A 19,893-nucleotide genomic window follows, 5' to 3' on the forward strand; every position below is an offset into this window, starting at 1 on the left:
AGTGCATGCTGTTTTGTCTTATGTACCTTAAAGAATTAATAATTCTCCTTGGAAAAAAAAAAAGAAAAACAAAGTGTCAAATGAAATTAAACTAGAAATCAGTAAAAGAAGGAAAACTAGAAAATCCACAAATATGTAGCCCTAAACACTTAATGACTAAAACTGTGAAACTCTTAGGGAAAAAACAGAGTAAAAGCATCATGACATTGGATTGGGCAGTAATGGCTTTGACACCAACAACACAAGCAACTAAAGGGGAAAAAAATAGATGAATTGAACTTATTTTAAAAATTTTATACATTGAAGAACATTTTCAAAAATGCTTACTTTCAAACGCATGAAAAGACAACCTGAAGAATGGAGGAAAATATTTTCAAATCCTATACCTGTGAGGGACTAACAGATGGAATATATAAAGAGCTCCCACAACGCAACACTAAAAAAATCAAAGAATCCAGTTAAAAAATGGACAACCCTTTGTTGTCCCCGGCCTCCGCGGTGGCGTGGCGGTTGAGCTCTGGGTTGCAAAGCTGCCCGCGGCCTCTGCAGCGCCGGTTCGATCCCCGGCTGCTCCCCGGCCACCGGAGGAGGATCCCACATGGCGCGTAGACCTCTCCTGCCGCCCGCTGCTCCCCTCAGCAGTGTACTTCGGTCCTTCTGCCTGCTCTGCTCCCGGCTCTGACTCTGGTGAATTCTCTCACCCTCCCGCGCTTCTGACTGTACCCAGTGCTTGTATAAATAAATAAATCTTAAAAAAAAAAAAAGTTAAACACAGAATTATATGGTTTAGTGATTCCACTACTAGGTAAAAAGAATTGAAAACAGAGACTCAAACAATTACTTATACACTAATATTCATAGATGTATTAGTTACAATATCCAAAAGGTAAAAGTAATACAGATATCCATCAAGAGATGGAGGCCCTCTCTGGTGGCACAAAGGGTTAAGTCACAGCACTGTGAACCTATCTGCAGCCACTGCAGCACAAGTTCGATCCCCGGCCACAGAGCTGACCCACATGGCGCAGCAGACCTTTCCTCTCACCCGCTGCTCCCCTCAGCAGTGTATCTCAGTAGATCAGCCTGTTCTGCCCCCCTTTCTGTCTCTGCTGAATCCTCTCACCCCCACACCTCTGGCCTACATCCCAGTTCTTGTATGCATAAAAAAATAAAATAAATCTTAAAAAAAAGAGATGACTGGAAAGACACAGTATATACATACAATGAAATAGTATTAAGGAATGAAATTATGACACATGCTATGATACAAATGAGTCTTAAAAATATGATGCTAAAAGAAATAATCCAGACAAAGAAGGACAAATATTGTATCATTCCAATTTTCCAAAGTACCTAAAGCAGACAAATTAATTGAGATAAAGAAGCAGAAAAGCTATTACCAGGGGTTGGGGAGACAGGTAAGTGGAGCATTTAACAGGGTCAGAGTTTCTGTTTAAGATGATGAAACTGTTCTGGAAATAGGGGTAGTGTGGACGTACGTACAGTCACTGAATTGTACATTGAAAATTGGAAAAGATGTTTATATTTTACCAGAATTTTAAAAAGTAACTGACAAGGCCTTGGTTTTGTGTTATTGTAACATGGAACCCTTCTTAATTTAGGAGTGAAAAGATAATACAATTATGAATTATAATGGTAGTTACTTCCTGTTGAGAAGTTAACATGCCAGCTACTATATAAAATAAACTTCCTATATTTTATCCCTTCAGCTTCACAGCAGCCATGCAAAGAAGCTCTTGCCAGTTCCAGGTTGCAGTGGAGGAAGGGAAAGCTGAAAAAGCGCAGGGAATATTCTCAACAGCTATGTGACAAGCAGGCGGGCTGCAGTTAGGGCCCAGCTCTTTCTGGCTCTGAAGCTTGTGTCCCTGTCTCTTGCTCCTGGTTTTCATATGACCTGAGTTCATGCTGACTTTTGGGATCCAGGGAAGAACCTGGGCAAAGAACCCAGACAAGGGTCTGTGAACAGAGAGCGCTGGTTTGGAAGGCTCTATCTCATTCTAACTCATTCCAGTGATAACTGTGTCATCTGGGGATGCAATTAACCTCTCTACACCACAGACCCCTCATCTGTAAGCAGTACCATCACACAAACTAAAGGAGAGCAGTACTATAAAATGCCTAGCAAGTCAGAAGCCTAGCAGCTGCTCCCATTCACTGAGATATTGCAATGTCCAGGGCACCATGTCGTTCTGTTTACCATCTCTTCATTGTTGCATGACAATGCAATGGAGGAGTTTTATGTCTGCCTTGCAGAAGAATCTTTGAGTGGTTGAGTGTCTTGCCCAGGGCCCTGCAGCCTGTGTCAGAGTCCTGCTGCCCATGTCTATTTGAAGTCAAAACTTGGTTTTCTGCCACTTCACCCTCCTACCGCAACAGGCCACACACAGCCAAAAGGACACGGGGTGAGTTAGACAGTAGAGTTCTGGAAAGAGTGGGGAAGGGAGGTCTGGGCCAGAGGTGAGAAACCAGGTGCATGAATGAAAGGGAGTGACAGAGCTGGAACTGGACCTCAGTTATGGTGGTGCCAGTGTGGATCATCTGGGCACCCTCACAAGGTACCACTCACTTCTGGGCAAACAAAGGGGTGCAGAGTAAAGAGGGGGCAGGCAGATGCCTCTGTGCCTGCATCCAGGCTCAGTTGATTATCTTCTTTGCACACTTTACATGGTTAATAACCTCCCTGACCCACGACATCTTCATCTGTAAAAGCAGTGACAATCTCTTATGCATTGGGGGGGTTTATGAGATAACATGCAAAGTGGCTGGTCTGGTGTCTGGCACATATTTGAAAACACAAATACCTGTGCTTCCCAGCTCACCCACTTACCAGATGGAAAATCACTCACTCTTCATAGCAATAGAGTCAGGTAGCAGGCGACTGTGGCCCAGAAAAGCTAAGTAAGTTGTTTAAGTTTCTTAGTAAGAGCAGGTGGTGGGATTCACATTCAGAAAAAGTCTTCCAGAAGGTGGCTTTTAATACTTGCATCACACGATGACCAGAATATTTTCCTTCCCATTGCCCTCATTTCACCTGCTCATCCCAACCAGGAAAGCAGGGGAACCTGTGGAAAGATAGGCTCTCTTTCTGGGACCTTCCTTCACCTAGAGTGCCAGAACCGGATGGAATCAAGGATTCTAGATAGCTGAGGAATGAAGTGACTTGGGGACTTTGCCAGACCATTCTTTGTATGGGATCTTTTTCCTCTTATCTGGTCCATTATGGAAACAGGCCCAAATTACCTGCCTATGGCCTTATTTTTTGTTAGAGCTGAGGTTGCAATCATTCAAGTTCCCCAGATGTCCCCTGTTGCCTCCCCCACTTTCCCGCCACCACCACCACCCAGATGTGGGTTTGGCCCCCAGCCAGAACAGCAGAACCAGACCCGGCCTGGTAAGTCTGGCTGGGGCCCAGAAGGCTCAGCAAAGTCCCACCACATCCCTCCCTCGCCCACAGTTGATTTCTCTTGGGCCTCTTCACTCTCAGAGAACACTGTGGGTGGGTTGAGAGCCCAGGCCTGACTCTGCATCTTGATGTTTGCTCAGGAAAGGTGACAGCATGTAGGCTGGAGATGGTCCCTGCAAATCAGCCCAGTATCTCAGTACGAATTCTCTGATGGGGTGAAATCGACTAGACTCTTGCTATTACAATAACTTCCATTACAACAGAAGAACATGGTTTTCTCCCAGTTGGTGATACGTGTATATTCCACACATCTTTTGGGGCAGCCCAGGATGGCATATAAGTAGACATATTCTGAAAAGGGCAGGAGAAGAACAGAGAGTTACAGGTTAGACCAGGGATGTGGCAGAGAATGTGGCTGAGTGCAGAGACTCTTGTCCTTTTAGGCAGAGCCTGAGATGGAAGACTGCCACAAAAGGGGCAGGTCTTCTTCCAGGAGATCTCACACCCACCCCATCCCCAACACTCACATCTTTACAGCAAAAGAGCTGTAACAACCTACTCTACTGGGGCCTCAGTCACCGAATATCAGAGCTGGATGGGAACTGGGCAGTCATCTATGAAAATCCAACCACTGGATAGAGGAGTGATTCAAACTCAGAAAATGGAAATAGGTCTGAGACCATCAGATGAATTAATGTCAGAGCAGGTGGGACTAGAGAACTCTGATTCCAGATCTAGTACTCTTATTGCTAGGTCAGTTCCTAAGATTCATCCACCCATCCTTCCTCCTTTCGCCTCAACCTTACCTCCAGTGTGACGTAGAGAATAGATTGCTTTGGTTTGGCATGCAAAATCAGGGGCTTTGGCTACACAGGAACCCGAATTCTTTTTGCAGGTGTTGTCAATAAATTCATCACAGGAGATGCATAATGTAACTCTTGATGAATCTGGACATGATGTCAGAGAACCATGGAGTGAGACCAAAGGTGCCAACTAGTTAGGGGGTACCAAGGAGGGCTGTCACTACAGGTGTTGGGGTAAAAGCCAGCACCTGGGCTTTTCCAGCCTTCTCTGGTTTGACCACTGGGATCCCCTCCACCCAAGGCTATCTCTCCCTGAATCCATAGCCCAGACCTTTCAAAGACTGGTTTAAGAGTCATGGAGTTACCAGGAAGTCCTCTTCCTTCTTTCTTTTCAGCCTCAACCTGCAGTTGTGGCTTCTAAAGGGAACAGTGAAATGGACAATTTCATTGCTGGTAAGATTGGGCAAGATTAGATGAGAGAGAAGACCCAAGATCCTGCAGGGGAAAGGAAGGAAGAAGATCTCTCTTTTGGGTCATTTATCAAAACCCGGGTCTTAGTTAAAGGAAAAGGTGCTATTGCTCCCTGACTGACCCATCTATAGACCCCCGGAGATTCTGCAGCACCCCTTCCTTGCACACCATTCCTGGAGTTAGAGTTTGGTGGAGCTACTGGGCAGCAGCAACAGCAGGTTTCCAGGAAGAGTTCTATGGTGGGGAAGGGAATTCACAGCAGCCAGGGGCTCAGGGACCTGCAACAGTAAGCACTGTTCCTGTAGCTCTTGCTTTTCCTGATCAAGACATCACTCCCTGACCCATTGCTTGTTCCCTCTGTCTCCCTGTCAGACTCACCCTCTGTAGAAGACAAACCCAGCATCAGGAAGGCTCCTGGGAGCAGGAGGAACAGAAGCAAGTCCATAGATGTTGGGGAAAGAACAGGAAGTTTGACAATTAAGTTCCAAGAGGAATTCAAAAATGGTGAATGAAACAGAAGGGGGCTGAAGATGAAGCTGTGGTTTCTTCCCTAGTCTCCAGTGCTGAGCTATGTCCTGTGTTGGAAAAGGGGCAGTGCACTTACTTGAATGGATCGGAAGGCCCTGCCTCTAGGAGAGTGGGTGTTCTGCTTCCTCTCTCATTTCTACAGCCAAATGTAGGGCCTGGACCTGCATTGGAAAGAAGTAACCCTGCTCTCGAAAGAAGACAGGAAAATAGCAACCTCATCCCAGAAAAGGCAGGAGATCTAAGTGAAGCAGACATGGGAGCCAGCTTCAGATTCCACATTTTCTTTGCTTATTCAACATTCTTCATGTGATGCTTACAATTCCCCCAGTGAACTCTGATATCAGGCTTTGCCCCACACCCAAATGCTGTGTTCGAGGCCTTGATGCAGCCAAACCACATAACACTGGGCAGGTAAAAGGTTGCAGGTGAAGGTAAGGAACTAGCTTACCTCAGATTTTAAAAGCATCTGATAAAAAATGGAATTGGAGACAAGTTCACTTATCATTCAAAAACATGTCCAGCACAAGCTGTGCCGTGTCAGATTATTCCAAGTGGTCAGCCCGTCACAGGACGGGGAATCTAAGAGGAATGTGCCCATCAGTCCACAAGTGGAGAAATTGGAGGCAGGGAAAATAGGGGTAAGAACTGATAGTTTGTTCTGCAGCAGCGCAATATTACCCATGTGAACATAAAGAATGAGGTAAGTTCAGGAAACCCAGACAACTTTTCAAAGGTTGCAAAGTTTCAGCTTAAAGAGTATGAACATTCCAACGTGTTTTTTTCCCCTTCTTTCATCCTCCTCTCTCCCTTCCTTCTGCCAGGTTATTAAGCCCTCTTGTTCTTAAGTCTCTTTTTTTGTTGTTTTTTTAAAGATTTATTTATTTATTTATACAGGCACTGGGGACAGTCAGAAGCGTGGGAGGGTGAGAGGATTCACCAGAGCCAGAGCGGGGAACAGAACAGACAGACTGATGAAGTACACTGCTGAGGGGAGCAGCGGGCGGCAGGAGAGGTCTGCGCGCCATGTGGGACCCTCCTCCAATGGCCTGGGAGCAGCCAGGGATCGAACCGGCGCTGCAGAGGCTGCGGGCAGCTTTGCAACCCAGCGCTCAACCGCTGTGCTTAACCGCTGCGCTTAACCGCTGCGCCACTGGGAGGCCCTTGTTCTTAAGTCTCTTAACTAAGTTATATTTGGATCACATCTATGGATATAACCCAGGCCCAAGCCTCAACCTTTGTAGACCTGCTGTTCTTCTAGTTAGTGGCTTTGCTTTAAAAAAAAAAAAAAAATTACCACCTCTATGTAAATAAATTATAAAATACATCTCTTATTTTACAACATTTTTATTTTCTTATATATACCTGATTCCAAGAAAGAAGAACCAGGAAAAGTGCTGTTTCCTCTTCCTTGGAAGCAGGTGTAAAACTCTGCTGACTCAGCAAAAGTCAATAAACTGAAAGTTAAGATATTCTGTAATTACTAATGACTTCACTTATTTACTCATTGAACTAATATCTATTGACTGCTCACTATGTGTCAGGTTTTTTTTTTTTTTTTTTTTTTAAAGATTTATTTTATTTATTTATTATATAAGCACTGGGTACAGTCAGAAGTGCGGGAGGGTGAGAGAATTCACCAGAGCCAGAGCGGGGAGCAGAGCAGGCAGAAGGACCGAAGTACACTGCTGAGGGGAGCAGCGGGCGGCAGGAGAGGTCTGCGCGCCATGCGGGACCCTCCTCCGGTGGCCGGGGAGCAGCCGGGGATCGAACCGCTGCAGAGGCTGCGGGCAGCTTCGCAACCCAGCGCTCAACCGCTGCGCCACCGGGGAGGCCCTGAAAGTTAAGATATTCTGAAGCACTGGTTTCTGCAAGGAAAGCCGGAGAGGTTGATCAGCGTGTAAGACCAAGGAAGAGTAACTGTTCCTAAAGGTAAACTAAAACTCAAGGAAAAAAAACAGAACAGACCTACTTTCATTATGAGAAGGGGACAAGACAGGCGTGAAGTTTATTAGTTAAGAAAATGTTCTTAAGAACCACGCATTTTGTGTTTGAATCCTTGCTGAATCCCTTAGTAACTTTGTAATCTTGGGCACTAGTAAGTTCTCTAAGGCTCAGGTTCCTCAGTGGTAAAATAGAGACAATAATCATATCTCCTCCATTAACCTGTGATGATTAAATGAATGAATATATATATAAAACTATCAGAGCAGGGCCTCCCTGGTGGCGCAAGGGTTAAGACGCAACCTATGAAGCAATCTGCAGCACTGCAGCACGAGTTCGATTTCCGGCCAGCGAGGGAGCAATCCACATGGCACAGCAGACCTCTCCTGACTCGCCTGCTGCTCCCCTCAGCAGTGTACTTTGGTCAGTCTGCCTGTTCTGTTCCCCACTCTGTCTCTGGTGAATCCTCTCACCCCCACACCTCTGGCCTGTACCCCATAGCTCTTGTATGCATAAATAAATAAATCTTTAGAAAAAAACTATCAAAGCAGGTCCAGGCATACATCTAATATTACTAATTAGTTTACGGTGGGCTGGTCAGCATGAAGGATGGTTCCAGAATGCACACACAGTGTGAATTGCTGTGGAATTCTGGCAGTAGCCAGACAAGCAAGATCAAGCTGAATTAGACAATGAGACCCTGTCCTCACAGGAGAATCACGTTTATGGAGTTCTGATCTAGAGCTGAGTGCTTCCAGGGGCTCACCTGTCAACTGTGCTGAGCCCCTGGGCCCCCTGTGGTTCCTTAAGAAATTTGAAATTTGGTATTATTATGCCTTTTGTAGATGATTTTTCACAAATGAAAGAGCTCAGGTTTGAACTAAAATCTATCTGATTCTGCTCCTTATGCTCTTACAATTATGGGTACAAGTTTATACATGAGGCAGCAGTGATGCAGACTTTGTCCTCCAAAAGGAAGTCAGGATGAGGGCACTAGAGAGGAGAGTGGTCTTGCAAAGAAAGGTGGTCTTGCAAAGACCAAACAGGGGAAGGAAGAGTACAAGGGATTCTGGTGATGGTTCACGGGTGAATTGGTGGTGGGAATTTTACAGGGACTGCGCCTTAGGGGAGAAAGCAAACATTGTACAAAAATGAACAATGATGTAATACACACACACACACACACATATTAAAAAAAAAAGAAAGAGGGAAAGGAGACCAATCCAGACTCTGCCTCTTGGGGAAAACACCTGCCTTTCTAGGCCCTATCAGGAGAGGGAGACCAGCTGCAGACTTCCAGGGAATCACCAGTTTTTGTACCCTTCAGCTGTTGTTTCTCCTTGAGGAGTTTTCTTCCTTAGGTCTCCTTACTGACACCCACCATGCCACCCTCTTACTCCCAGCTTTTACTCCTCTCTCTGAACCTGAGAAGGACAGTTATTCCCCCAAACTCTAGGAGTTGGTGACTTCTGTGAGAGCTCCATTTCTTGGGGGAAGAGTTGAAAGTTCTGGAAATAATGCCTAGAGACAGTGACTAAGGAAGGATGGAGTTCAGTGGACTAAAACCCTTGGGTTCCATGGACTGGAATAAGGGTTAGGACAGACAGTGCAAGAGCTGTTTTATAACAGTAAGTTATTTTATATGCATTACCTCATCTGTTCCAGCCATTCCCCTGTGAGGGAGATAACGTGCTGGCCACGTTAGGGACGAGGAAACAGAGGTCTGAGAAGGAGTGACTTGAGGGGACTGAGGAGCCGGAGAGCCCTGTGCTCTCACACACTCTCCTGAACCTTAAACGTTGCCTCAAGATGGTGTTTATTACCTTTACACAACCTGATCCCTCTCTCTCTCTTTCTCTCTCTCTATATATATGTATGTATGTATGTATGTATGTATGTATGTATGTTTATATACACACATATATATTGTCGTTTGTTTTGTCTGTTTGATTTCTCCCCTCAGATGTAATCCCCATAAAATTCCCACCACCACATCACCCATGAACTGTCACCGCAGTCCCTTGTGCTCTTTTCACCCCTGTTTTGACCCTTTTCGCTCCCCCTCCCGTGCTTTATGTCTCCAATTTACAATTTGCCTGTTAGTTTCGTCTCTTTTTTCCTGACTCCTTCTTCAGACTCCCTATATTGCTCCAAAAAGTGAAACCATATGATATATATTTTTTTCTTTCTGACTTATTTCTAGCTCATGGATATATTGCTGCAAATGGCACAAGTTCATCTTTTTTGATTGCTGAGTAGTATTCCACTCTGTATGTATACCACATCTTCTTGATCCATTCCTCTGTTTGGGGGCACTTAGGTTGCTTCCATATCTTAACTATTGTAAATAGTGCTGCCCTAAACATAGGAGTGCAGGTTTCCTTTCAAATTAATGTTTTTGCATCCTTTGTCTGACCCACTCTTTATGGCAAACCCACCGACTGAGAAGCAGAGAGAGGATGAGTGGAAAGAAGTGGCCCTCTTTATTTCAGGGGTGCAGTGACTCAGCAAGAATATTTCCAGAAATCTAAGGCTGAAGTTTTCTAACTGCCTTTGTACTCAAGGGGTGTGCCCAAACACAATAGATCTCATTGATTTGGACAGACATCAGTGTCACCTTAGAGAGGAACTTTATCCTCTTTTTTTAACTCTTCAGGGCTCCTGTGGACACCAGAAATTAGTGTTATTTTCCTAAATTGTTGCAATTGCTAAGAAAGCAATCTGATAAACTAATTCATACTAAGATGTTATTGACACCAGATCCCATAAAGGGTATTCTGATTTATTTAGTGCACGTTTAGTGGTGACCTCAACATTCCAGGAGCTTCATATTAGAAACATGAGACTGAAGGACCGTGATTGTTAACTCAAAGGAATGACTCTGATGATGGAGGGTCCAGTTCTATAGCATCTGGATCTCCTTGTAAAATAATAATAATAAAACAGCTCCACATATTATGTATTTATTATGTGTCAAGAGCTGGGCTAGATTTTATATGTATTTATAAAGGCCATAACTTCATTCATATCCCCATCTTCAAATGCCAGACAAGGCTGAGTTAAATAGATACCTTACATGAGGCATCACTTCTAGTAAGTGGCAGACTTGAGATTCATACCTAACTCTGTTTAGCTCCAAGCACTAACTTTATTTACTTTGTTAAGAGAGAAGCAGCTCACCAAGGAGAAGGCAGCCCCTTTGTGAGGAGGCTCCTTTGGGGTATCCTCTGAGAAGAGGATAAGGAGTGGGGAGCTCTTCCATGTAAGTTATAACACCAGGGCTGGTGTTTGAAAAGGGCCAACTATGTAGCTTTGTTCTATTTGCATTTTACTCCAATTCAATGATCTTATTTATCCTGGGTGTGGGGGAAGTGCTAAAAAGAGACCCCAAGAGATGGCGCTGAATGGTAGGAGCTGGGACAGAAGACAGAATGGTAAACCACTAGCAAATAGTGAGAACCAAAATATAAATTGAGAATTGAAACCCAGAAAAATATTAATGATTTGAATCATGCCCCATTGTGCCTGCGATACTAAAATGTTAACTATTTCATCAGTTTTGAAATTATGGACACCCAGGTACTTGGGTGGACCCAAACAGAGGTCCTCAGCGGAGGACTTCTCTTTGGGGGAGGAACTTTTCTGGGATGAAGAGGGAAGTGTGGAATCTCACTTTCTTCCAAGAATCTCACATTCTTATACTATGTGCGAGAAATCCTTAAGGATTTCTAAGACTCGGAGAGGGGCTGTGTCCTCTTCCTCATCTTGGATTTCAACATTTTGGCACATGTGTAAGTCTTTGGAATTGCAAGAGCTATTATTTTTCTTGAGTATGTCTAAATGTACTAAGTGTACTGTTGTCCACTCAGTCCTCCCGCGTCCACCTCTAAGGCCTAAAGTTACAGTGTCACCTTGTTCCAGTGCTCTTACCTTTATTCACCTGAGTAGGCTTTTCACCTCTCATCTGTTGCTCATTTAGACTTTAATGATCAGAAACGATCTCAGGCCAAGGCCCCAAGGAGATGATGTTCTCTGCCTCCTCACCCGTGGGCTGGATCCCAGGCTGTTCCCGGCCCCAGGCTTGTCAGGATTACATGCCTCTGAGGTACTGTCCACAACCCACCTCCCCCAGGTCTGGAGTGACGTACTCCCAGGAAGACACCCCCCCCACACACACACATTATTGTCCCTCCTTGGGAATGGGGGCGGATCCCTCTTGACTTATCCGGATACTTGGGTCATGACCAGGGTCTACACTTCTCCCAGGGCCTCTTCTTCTTGACTTTAGCTATACAACACTCCCTTCTGTGTTTTTTATCATTTTATTCCTTCCCCTGGGTCTTCTCCCAGGTTGAAGTCTTTAAAACCATCTCTCTTTGTAGCTCCTGAATCTCTCTTAGTTCATTCCTCCTAGCAGCTCTGTGATAGCAGCCCTGCTGGACTCAAAGGAGCAAAGGCAAAGCTCTTTTTCTCTAAGAGAATGCCTACATGCCTCCATTTCAGCAGATTAAGTTTAACAAATACTAACAAATTGAGAAAATATGGCTCCAGCTGAACAACATCAAGGCCGTAGCAAATTCAGTAATAGTAGGGACAGAGGAGGGAACAGTAGTGATATTATGAGCCCAGAACAGACTGGACTCTGCGACTGATTTAATGTGAAATGAGAGAGGATAAACTGAAGATAAGGCTGATTTTATTCACACCAGGGTATGGAACACACAGGAGGAAGAAAGAACATTTAAGTCAACACCTGAATTTGAGTTTCCTATAAGGGAGAGAATGGGAGATGTACAAGATGTACAAGAGACAATTGGCATTTCTACAGGCAAAAGTTGAATGGGCCTGTCTGCAGAGGGAGCTACCCGGAGTGGGCACTGTCCATCCTGAGAGATTTCCAGGACCCCAGGCTTCTCCACAGTGAGGCAAGGGGCCAGCTGTCTCTTTCTTCCTGAGACTGTCACTGTCCACTGTGTCCTAGATCTAGGTCCCTGGTTACTTCAAATGCCCATGATGTCTTCTCCAGTCCTCTGCTGAGCAACTGTCTAGGGAATTGTAATTCTGAGAGGGATTCCCAGAAAATGCTAGGGGTGATGAGTCTTACAGTAGAAAAGAATACACACAGAACCCCCCAGAGACTCTTCTTTTAGGTTCTTTCTTGTCTGCAAATCTGCTCTTTTATGTCCCTCAAAAGGGTAGACTCTGGTTTTTATCTAGTCCCTGCCACCCAGAGCTGTGCAGCCGCCCAGTACTTTCCTAGAGAAAAAAAGATAGGTTGTTTGGATCCTTCCTTCAAACCCTGATCTAGAAGAAACTGTTCTCTTCCTGCGGGCTCACTGGTATAAACCCCATAGGTATTGGGAAAACCCCAGGGGCCTGAGGTTCTTCATCTTGCAGACCCTTCTAATCGTGTCGGGGACCTGTCCAAACTGAGATCTCTTTCCTCAAATCCTGGCACTGACCACCAGCCCTATCAACCTATTCAAAAAGTTCATCATGTTTGGTTTTCTTGATTCTCAATGACTTTCAGGATGTTTGGCAGTATTCCCTGTGGAGAGTAGATCTATTTCTTTTAAAAATAATGATAACTATAAGACAATAAAAATAAATCAAAACAAAACAAATAAAAAATAATGGTAGCTGATTGGAGAGTGAATTTTCTTTCAAGAAGCATTTTTATTGATCTGCATGATAACTTCAGTGATGCAGACCCACAATCTTAGGTCGTAATCTAAGCACCTTCTAATCACACAGAATGACATAATTGAGTGACTACATAGTCACTCTCAGGGTTAATGTAAACTTCTCCCCTGTCTTGTTCCCCACCCATCTGGCCTGACAGCAGGTGGGAAGGACCGGTTTCCCTGCTTCCAGGAGAGGTCATGTCAAACCACTCCTAGCATGATCTAACATTCCCCATCAGGAAGCAGTTTTCTCCCCAGGCCTCGACTTCTGCTCTAAGGGTTTGCTTCTTTCCAGTATGGTGCAGTGGAAACTTGACAGAAGCAAAGTCGCTGAGCCTCTTTCCACCTCTCTTCCCCATGTCCCTAAAAGGAAGCTTTTTCGAGGTTCTGTGCTCAACTTTCTCTCGCCCTTTCTACATTCTGGCCATCTGCACCCACACATCCTTTCAGCTTTAATGAGCGCGGCAGTGTAGGTGACTCTGAATCCTACCCCTCCTGACTTTCCTTCTTATCCCTCCCCGCTTCTCCCCCAGTGTGGGGTCATGAGAAGACCACAGAATGTGGCAACAAAATCCTGTGTGGTAGGGTGGTGGGACTGGAATAAATCAGGCTCAGACCTTACCTGGCCAGCCCCTCTCCCCATCCCCCTGATTTTCCCAAAGGAGAAATTATAGGTCACAGATCTCCCTCAGAACAGGTATCCTTTAAAGGACTTCCTCAGTGTCCCCACCCTTAGCCCTTCCCGGGGAAGCCCAGCCTAGCAGGTGTATAAATAGGCACCTTGCTGCCTCTGCCTTTCTTGGTCCTTTCTCCTTCCAAAATGAGCAAGTCCCTCCTGCTGGGAGTCCCCATCCTGCTCTGCTGCTTTGGAGGTGAGTCTCTAGGTCCAGCATGTGCATGCAGTGTCCTGGTGTGCTGCAGGCCTCGCACAACAGAGGTCCTCTTATGGGAGGCATGTGGTAACAGAGGCTGTCATGCTAACGCCACGCTTCCACCCACAACACATCACGCCTTTTGCCTAAACCTTCTATCCTCCCCTTCCAGCTGGAAAGAGGTGGGTTCTAGAGGAATCAAGAGGGTTTTCCTAGAAACTCTGAGGTGGGGATTGTAAAGTGAGGTCTGCACAGAGAATATCTTTTTTTCCCCACAGTACTATCTGGCGCATTTTTGAGCAGGGATCGTTCAGGTGAGCAGACATGGATCAGGGGCGTGGCAGAGGAAGGGGGCGGAGGGAGGAGAGATGGGTGAGGTGAAGTGGGGGGGCAGTGGGGGTTGAAAGGAACTCAGCAACCTCTTCCCACACGATGGGAGTGAATTTTAAGTTTAGCAAGTACTTGAGCAGCAGTTGACAAGGCTGGGATGAGAATAATAAAGAAGGAAGTGGAATGTTGGTTTCACAGGCACCAACTAGCCAGGTCCCAAGGCAGCAACTTCATGTATCTCTGTTGCTTCCCCACATTGCCGCTTTCCAGACACGCATGGGTAAGAGTGACACATAAAGTCAATTGAAAAGAAGGGATGAAAACCAGAAAAAAGTGGGGGGCATTTATTCTTCTCTGATCTGTGCTGCATCTTCTAGGGGTAGTTAGGGAGTCTGAGAGACACTAGAGAAATGAAAAGATTTGAAAGAGGGAAGAGGGGCAGAGATGCTGAAATCAGTGGCTAGGATTTGTGGGGGGGGACACACAGGTTCTGGAGTGGCCCCAGTTAGGAGCACCAAATGGACCTGCACTCATTGCAAGGATTGCGGTGGCTCTATGCAAGGCTAAATCTCAGACCAAATAACACATTTGTTTTTGTTTTCTTAGCCAGCGCAGCCCAGATACTACAGATTAAAGAAGAGCAGATTCCTAGTGAGTACTGAAGGACCTGGTCTGTCTTGATGTCGTTCCTCTTTATCTTAGCCCTCCACCTTCCTTCCCCTTGCCATTTTTCAGGCTTACACTTCTGAGACCATAAACTCCAGGCTGTCTCTGGGGGTGACCTATTTTCATAGAGACACGTGCTTACCGGCTCTCTGACACAAGCTGGCAGTAACCCAAGGAGATGGGGACCCTTCTTCTGGCCATGAGAAATCTGCTCTCACTTCTCTCTCTCTATTCTCTGGCCCAAATTACAGACATTATTCAGTGTCGGATGTGTCACTTCCAGTTTCCAAGAAAGAAGTGTTTGCGGGGCAGAGGAATATGTAGAGCAACAGAGGATGAGGTTTGTGCAACTGTGAAGATTTTCAATGGTAGGTTGTGGGCTTGGGGGGAGTGGGGGGTGGTGGTGCAGAAGGCAGAGGAGACGAACAGAGGCAGCCAGCCATAGTGAGACAGAGGGACCTTGATACAGACACATTCATACAGAGGTGTGAAGCTGTATTCCTGAAATTTACACAGTGTTATAAACCAATGGTAAATCAATAATTTTTTTAAATTAAGATAAAAAATACATGAAATAAAAATAAAAAGAGACACTTGACTTCACTATAGGCAATGTCAGTCCTGGGATGACTGACACTTGCCACCATCAAATGCCATAATGAGAAATTGATGGAGGTGCTCACTAAGGGCTAAGGCTGTATAGCCCAGGGCTAGTATTTTGCAAAGCCAGAGGAAAACAAGGAGACTAGATTAAGGTTTAGAGGAAGGGACTGTGGTCAGTGGCTAACTTTCTGCTGGAAGCAGAGAAGGCAGCAGCTCCTTGTATTTGTCCCTGTCTGGACATCCTTGTGGGTGGTTTTATTTTTTTTTAATTTTTTTAAAGATTTATTTATTTTTATACAAGAATTGGGGTACAGGCCAGAGATGTGGGGGTGGGGGTGAGAGGATTCACCAGAGACAGAGCAGGGGAACAGAACAGGCAGACAGACCAAAGCACACTGCTGAGGGGAGCAGCGGGCGAGACAGGAGAGCTCTGTCCCGCCATGTGGGCCTCTCCCTGGTGGGCCGGGAATCGAACTCGTGCTGCAGTAGCTAAAGATTGCTTCATAGGTTGCGTCCCAACCTCTGCGCCACCAGGGGGGCCCTGTGGGTGGTTTTAAACTGTGGAAACAGAAGTTCTAACTAAAATTTACAATTAAGAGGGCACCCTTCTCCCTGGTCTCAATTAACTGCAAGCTAAAAGTCAGTACCCCACTGTGAAGAAGCTGTGTGCACAAGAAAACTGCTTCCAGACAAATCAGTAATTGCAAAGACACAGACATCAATGTTTAGGATGTGGCTAAAATGCCCAGTTCCCGGAAGTTAAGGCTCTCAATAAGGTGGATTTTAATCACCCTTTTTGTTTTCCTCAAACCATGCATAACATCAAGTAGATACATTAATCAGACCTCTACCCAAATTTCCTTTACCTGCAGAACTTCTTGAATAACTGTATATAAATCTCACTGAAGATCTCAAAATTGGGGCAGCCTTCCCACAGCTATCTGGAGGTTGCTCCCAGACTCAAGTACCCACTCTTGATTGATTAATAAACTCAATCATTTACTTGCCTGGATTTATCAGACAGCAAACAAAAGATCAGTGTCAGCAATGGATGCTGTCTTAATGGCCCTTGATGGGTAAGACTAAACACCATGATTTCTCTGTTTTCCCACCCTTCATGCTAAGTCATCCTTTGGCATCTCTAACCCTACATAAACTAGTGTTAAGATTCTCAATGGAAACATCAAATTCTGGTAATCACTGCATTGCAGTCGCCACTTCCTCCCCCCATGCCTCTCCCAATAATTTTTGTAAATTATGCTGAAGTTGTCTTTCTTTTGAGAAGCCCTCCAGCTTGCAACATCTTCCAGTTCTTCGCATTTGAAGAACAGAGTTTTGAATCACACAAGTTTGCTTTTTTATCTTGGGATGGGATGGAAAGAAGTTTCTTTGCTGATCTGTTTCTTCTCACTTCTGCAGATGATGGTACTCCATGGTTAACCTTCATGGGCTGCTTAAAGAACTGTGCTAATGTGAACAGCATAAAGTGGAAAACCTATTTGGTGAACTTCCGGTGCTGCAGAGGCTATGACCGGTGTAATGAATACCTCTAAATATTGTGGGTCTTTGTGTGGTTTCAATCTCTGAGCCTCATTGCTATCTTGATCTCTTCACAATGATTTCTTTTAAAAACATCTCAGATCACAGGCCTATGGCTCTGCCTTCTGATTGTGTAAAAAACAGCACTCTCCTTTTTTAGATTCTTAATTTTAAAACCCGAGAGAAGGAGGGAGGGTATGTGGGAGGTGGGGGAATTGGAGAATGGAGAACACTTAGAGAGCAAGATCAACATATCCTGCAGGTTGTCACAAAATCAAGAGCTTTCAGTGTGTACCTAAGTTGCTTCAGAAATAGAAGATAAGTCAATTCTTTTCCCTACTTCTTCCTTCCTTCTGTGGCAGAATATGTTCATATTTTTATTATTTATTTCTCTCTGTATTGTCTTTCTTATCCCAGTCCAATTAAAGCATATAACCCTGGCCTCTTGGGGAGGAATGGGGAAAAGTGAAAAGAGATGACTTGGGTCTTCTTGAATGTTGTTCACCCAGAGTGAGAAGGGTAGAATGTAGAAAGGAATTTACACCGGAACCAGGAAAAATGATTTTCTACCTTCTAGAATGAGATTCTCTTTAGTGTTAAGGGTTGGAGAGTAAGAAGAGAAATATCTATGGGATTCTAGAGAGAGTGCTTGCACCTGCCTCCGTGACAAACTCACAGAAAGGCATTGATCCGGGGATAGGGAAGACCTGCAGGGTCTTTCCAAAGAGATGACACCAGGAGCAGCTGCACAAATATTTCCATGTCTGAAGCACAGAGGTAATTAAGATCTGTGGGATCTGAGGAAGCCAGGTGAGTCTGATCACTACACGTCAACAGCAGCCTCTATGGAGAGTCGTCCCACGGACCAGATGCCTGTCTCCACACCCCATCTCTGTCTCACACACACTTCCTATATATATAGTGAAAGGTTGACTGTTTTTCTATTTAGATCTGAGACAAAGACATCTACCACTTGTAATTATCATCACTTTACAGGTCCTAAGAAGTACAAGGCATGGTAAAAATATAAAAGGAGAATAAACACTTAAGAAAGAGGTAAATTACATCACAGTAATTCCCCCATGAATTATTGAAATATTGGGACCCAATGCTAATATCTCCATTCTGCCCATATAAACTAATTATCCCATCCTGAATAGGAAAATCTCCTATTTTCTACTTCTGGGTATGCTTAAGTATTATATTCATCCAAACATTATATAATTAGGGGGAAATACCAGCATGCACACAGTGCAAATATTTAAAAATTAAACCATATATTAGAATATTTTATCTATTTGTGCAAATAAAATATGGTAGAAACAAATAAGCATTCATAAGTCTGGGGGTCAGGAGGGTCTCTACCAAACCTGGGATAATATTATATATGTTTATATAATCACAAAGCTAAAAATTAAATGTAATGGTCTGCAAATTCTAACACATAGGAAAGTTAACATGTTAAAAAATAATTTATCAATCTAAGTCAGTGAAAAAAAAATTAGGAATTACTTTTTGTCTTTTCATAGAATATTATTTTTTGTTAGAAAAACCATAGTGAAGATTTGAAACACCTCTCTCCTTGTCATTTTTCCGTTGTCGGGTTGTGCCCATAATTGAAAGACACTCAGTTTCCTATAAATGAGTGCATTGAATCCAAGATGACATCGAGATATTCACATTGAAATATATTTGAGTTCGGGTGGTAGAGTGACTCACGTGCCCGAAGACAGAACGATTGGCAAATACTCAGTCGAATGCCCCTTCTGATGTATTTGCTTTTGACCATGAGAGCAAGATAAGAGGCATAGAAGCACAGTAGCCCCGTGAACAGGAGTAGCTGTGCTTGGTAAGTGGTGACAGACACACTAACTCTACTGTCTGGGATGTCACAAGTCAGTCTTCTAGTTCACATGACTTTCTCAAGTCTGCTGTTTAAGACAAGCTCTTCCTAGCACCCCCGCCAAATGCTCTTCTACTTTCCTCCCAAGGATTTCTCCCCTTTTGTACCTATCTCTTCAATTTGTTTTCTCCTAACCTTCCCTCATAACCTTGACCAGGAAAATAGCTTTATTGCCTTTACCAGAAACTTTAGAACTCTGACATTAGCCCAAGTTTAGCATCAGAATTTAAGAGTAAGAAAGATGGCCAGGAGGTATAGAGAACAAAGGAGAGGAATTTAACCAGAAGGTAGAATTAGGTTTTTGTGGTCTATGGCTTTACCTTTTCCCATGAAGGACACACTGACATGGGACCGAACAGAGCTTTTGCAGATAGACCTAGTGGAATGGAGAAGAGGGTAGGGTCTAGGTTTTGAGAAATGGAAAGATGATATTGTCATTGGGTATGAGAAGGACAAAGATAATTAGAAGAAATAGTTTAAGAATCTTAATTATTTTAATGGTATTCATCTGTAATCAAGACATCTGAATTCTATCTTCATTTTTTTCATCATCACCTGGAACTTTTTCTCCATGTTTCCTTTGAATATCAAGGTTTCTGTCAGGATGATTACAAAAGTCTTTGTTATTGCAGCATTGTGTTTCTCTCAGGAGATCATGGAATACCTGGGTCATTCCCGCCTCACAAGGATCACAAGATAGTTTTGTGTAACGATACAGATATCTCCCTAAATAAATAAATTAATTAATAATTAATAATAAATGCTTAATCTCACCTTTTTCCTAACAATGGCTTCTCTCCAGCCCCCGCCCCCCCACTTTTCTGCAGAGAACATGAGCCCTGAGGCTGTCTCTGCATTTCACCTCTGTCTCTCTAGATACCAACAGACATGGCTCCACCTGGCTCTGCATGGAGGAGAATCCTGCTTTCCCCACTCTCTCCCACACTTGCAGTTCCCTCCACAACTTGACTTCACCAGAAATGGGGAGCGCCTCTGGTAATATTTTATGTCTCTCACTAACTCCACTTACCTGTCAAGCGATCACTAAAATAAAAATGATCTGTTTTACAACTCCTGTTATAACGTAGTACATTAAACTTCCAGCACTGTGTCATTTCGGTAAGGCATT

General features: G+C 44.2%; 1 protein-coding gene across 1 annotated transcript; it reads left to right on the plus strand.

Annotated features, from left to right (window-relative positions):
* The first annotated feature begins 13,671 nt into the window (after nt 1-13,671).
* PATE1 (prostate and testis expressed 1) lies at nt 13,672-16,875 on the plus strand. Its single transcript, XM_037507899.1, has 3 exons — nt 13,672-13,723; nt 14,971-15,087; nt 16,742-16,875. The coding sequence occupies exons 1-3, from the start codon at nt 13,672-13,674 to the stop codon at nt 16,873-16,875; spliced, it is 303 nt and encodes a 100-aa protein (XP_037363796.1).
* The last annotated feature ends 3,018 nt before the right edge of the window (nt 16,876-19,893 follow it).

Source organism: Talpa occidentalis, unplaced genomic scaffold (assembly GCF_014898055.3).
Source record: "Talpa occidentalis isolate TD23 unplaced genomic scaffold, MPIMG_talOcc4v2.1 talOcc4.12, whole genome shotgun sequence".
Lineage (NCBI taxonomy): Eukaryota > Metazoa > Chordata > Mammalia > Eulipotyphla > Talpidae > Talpa > Talpa occidentalis.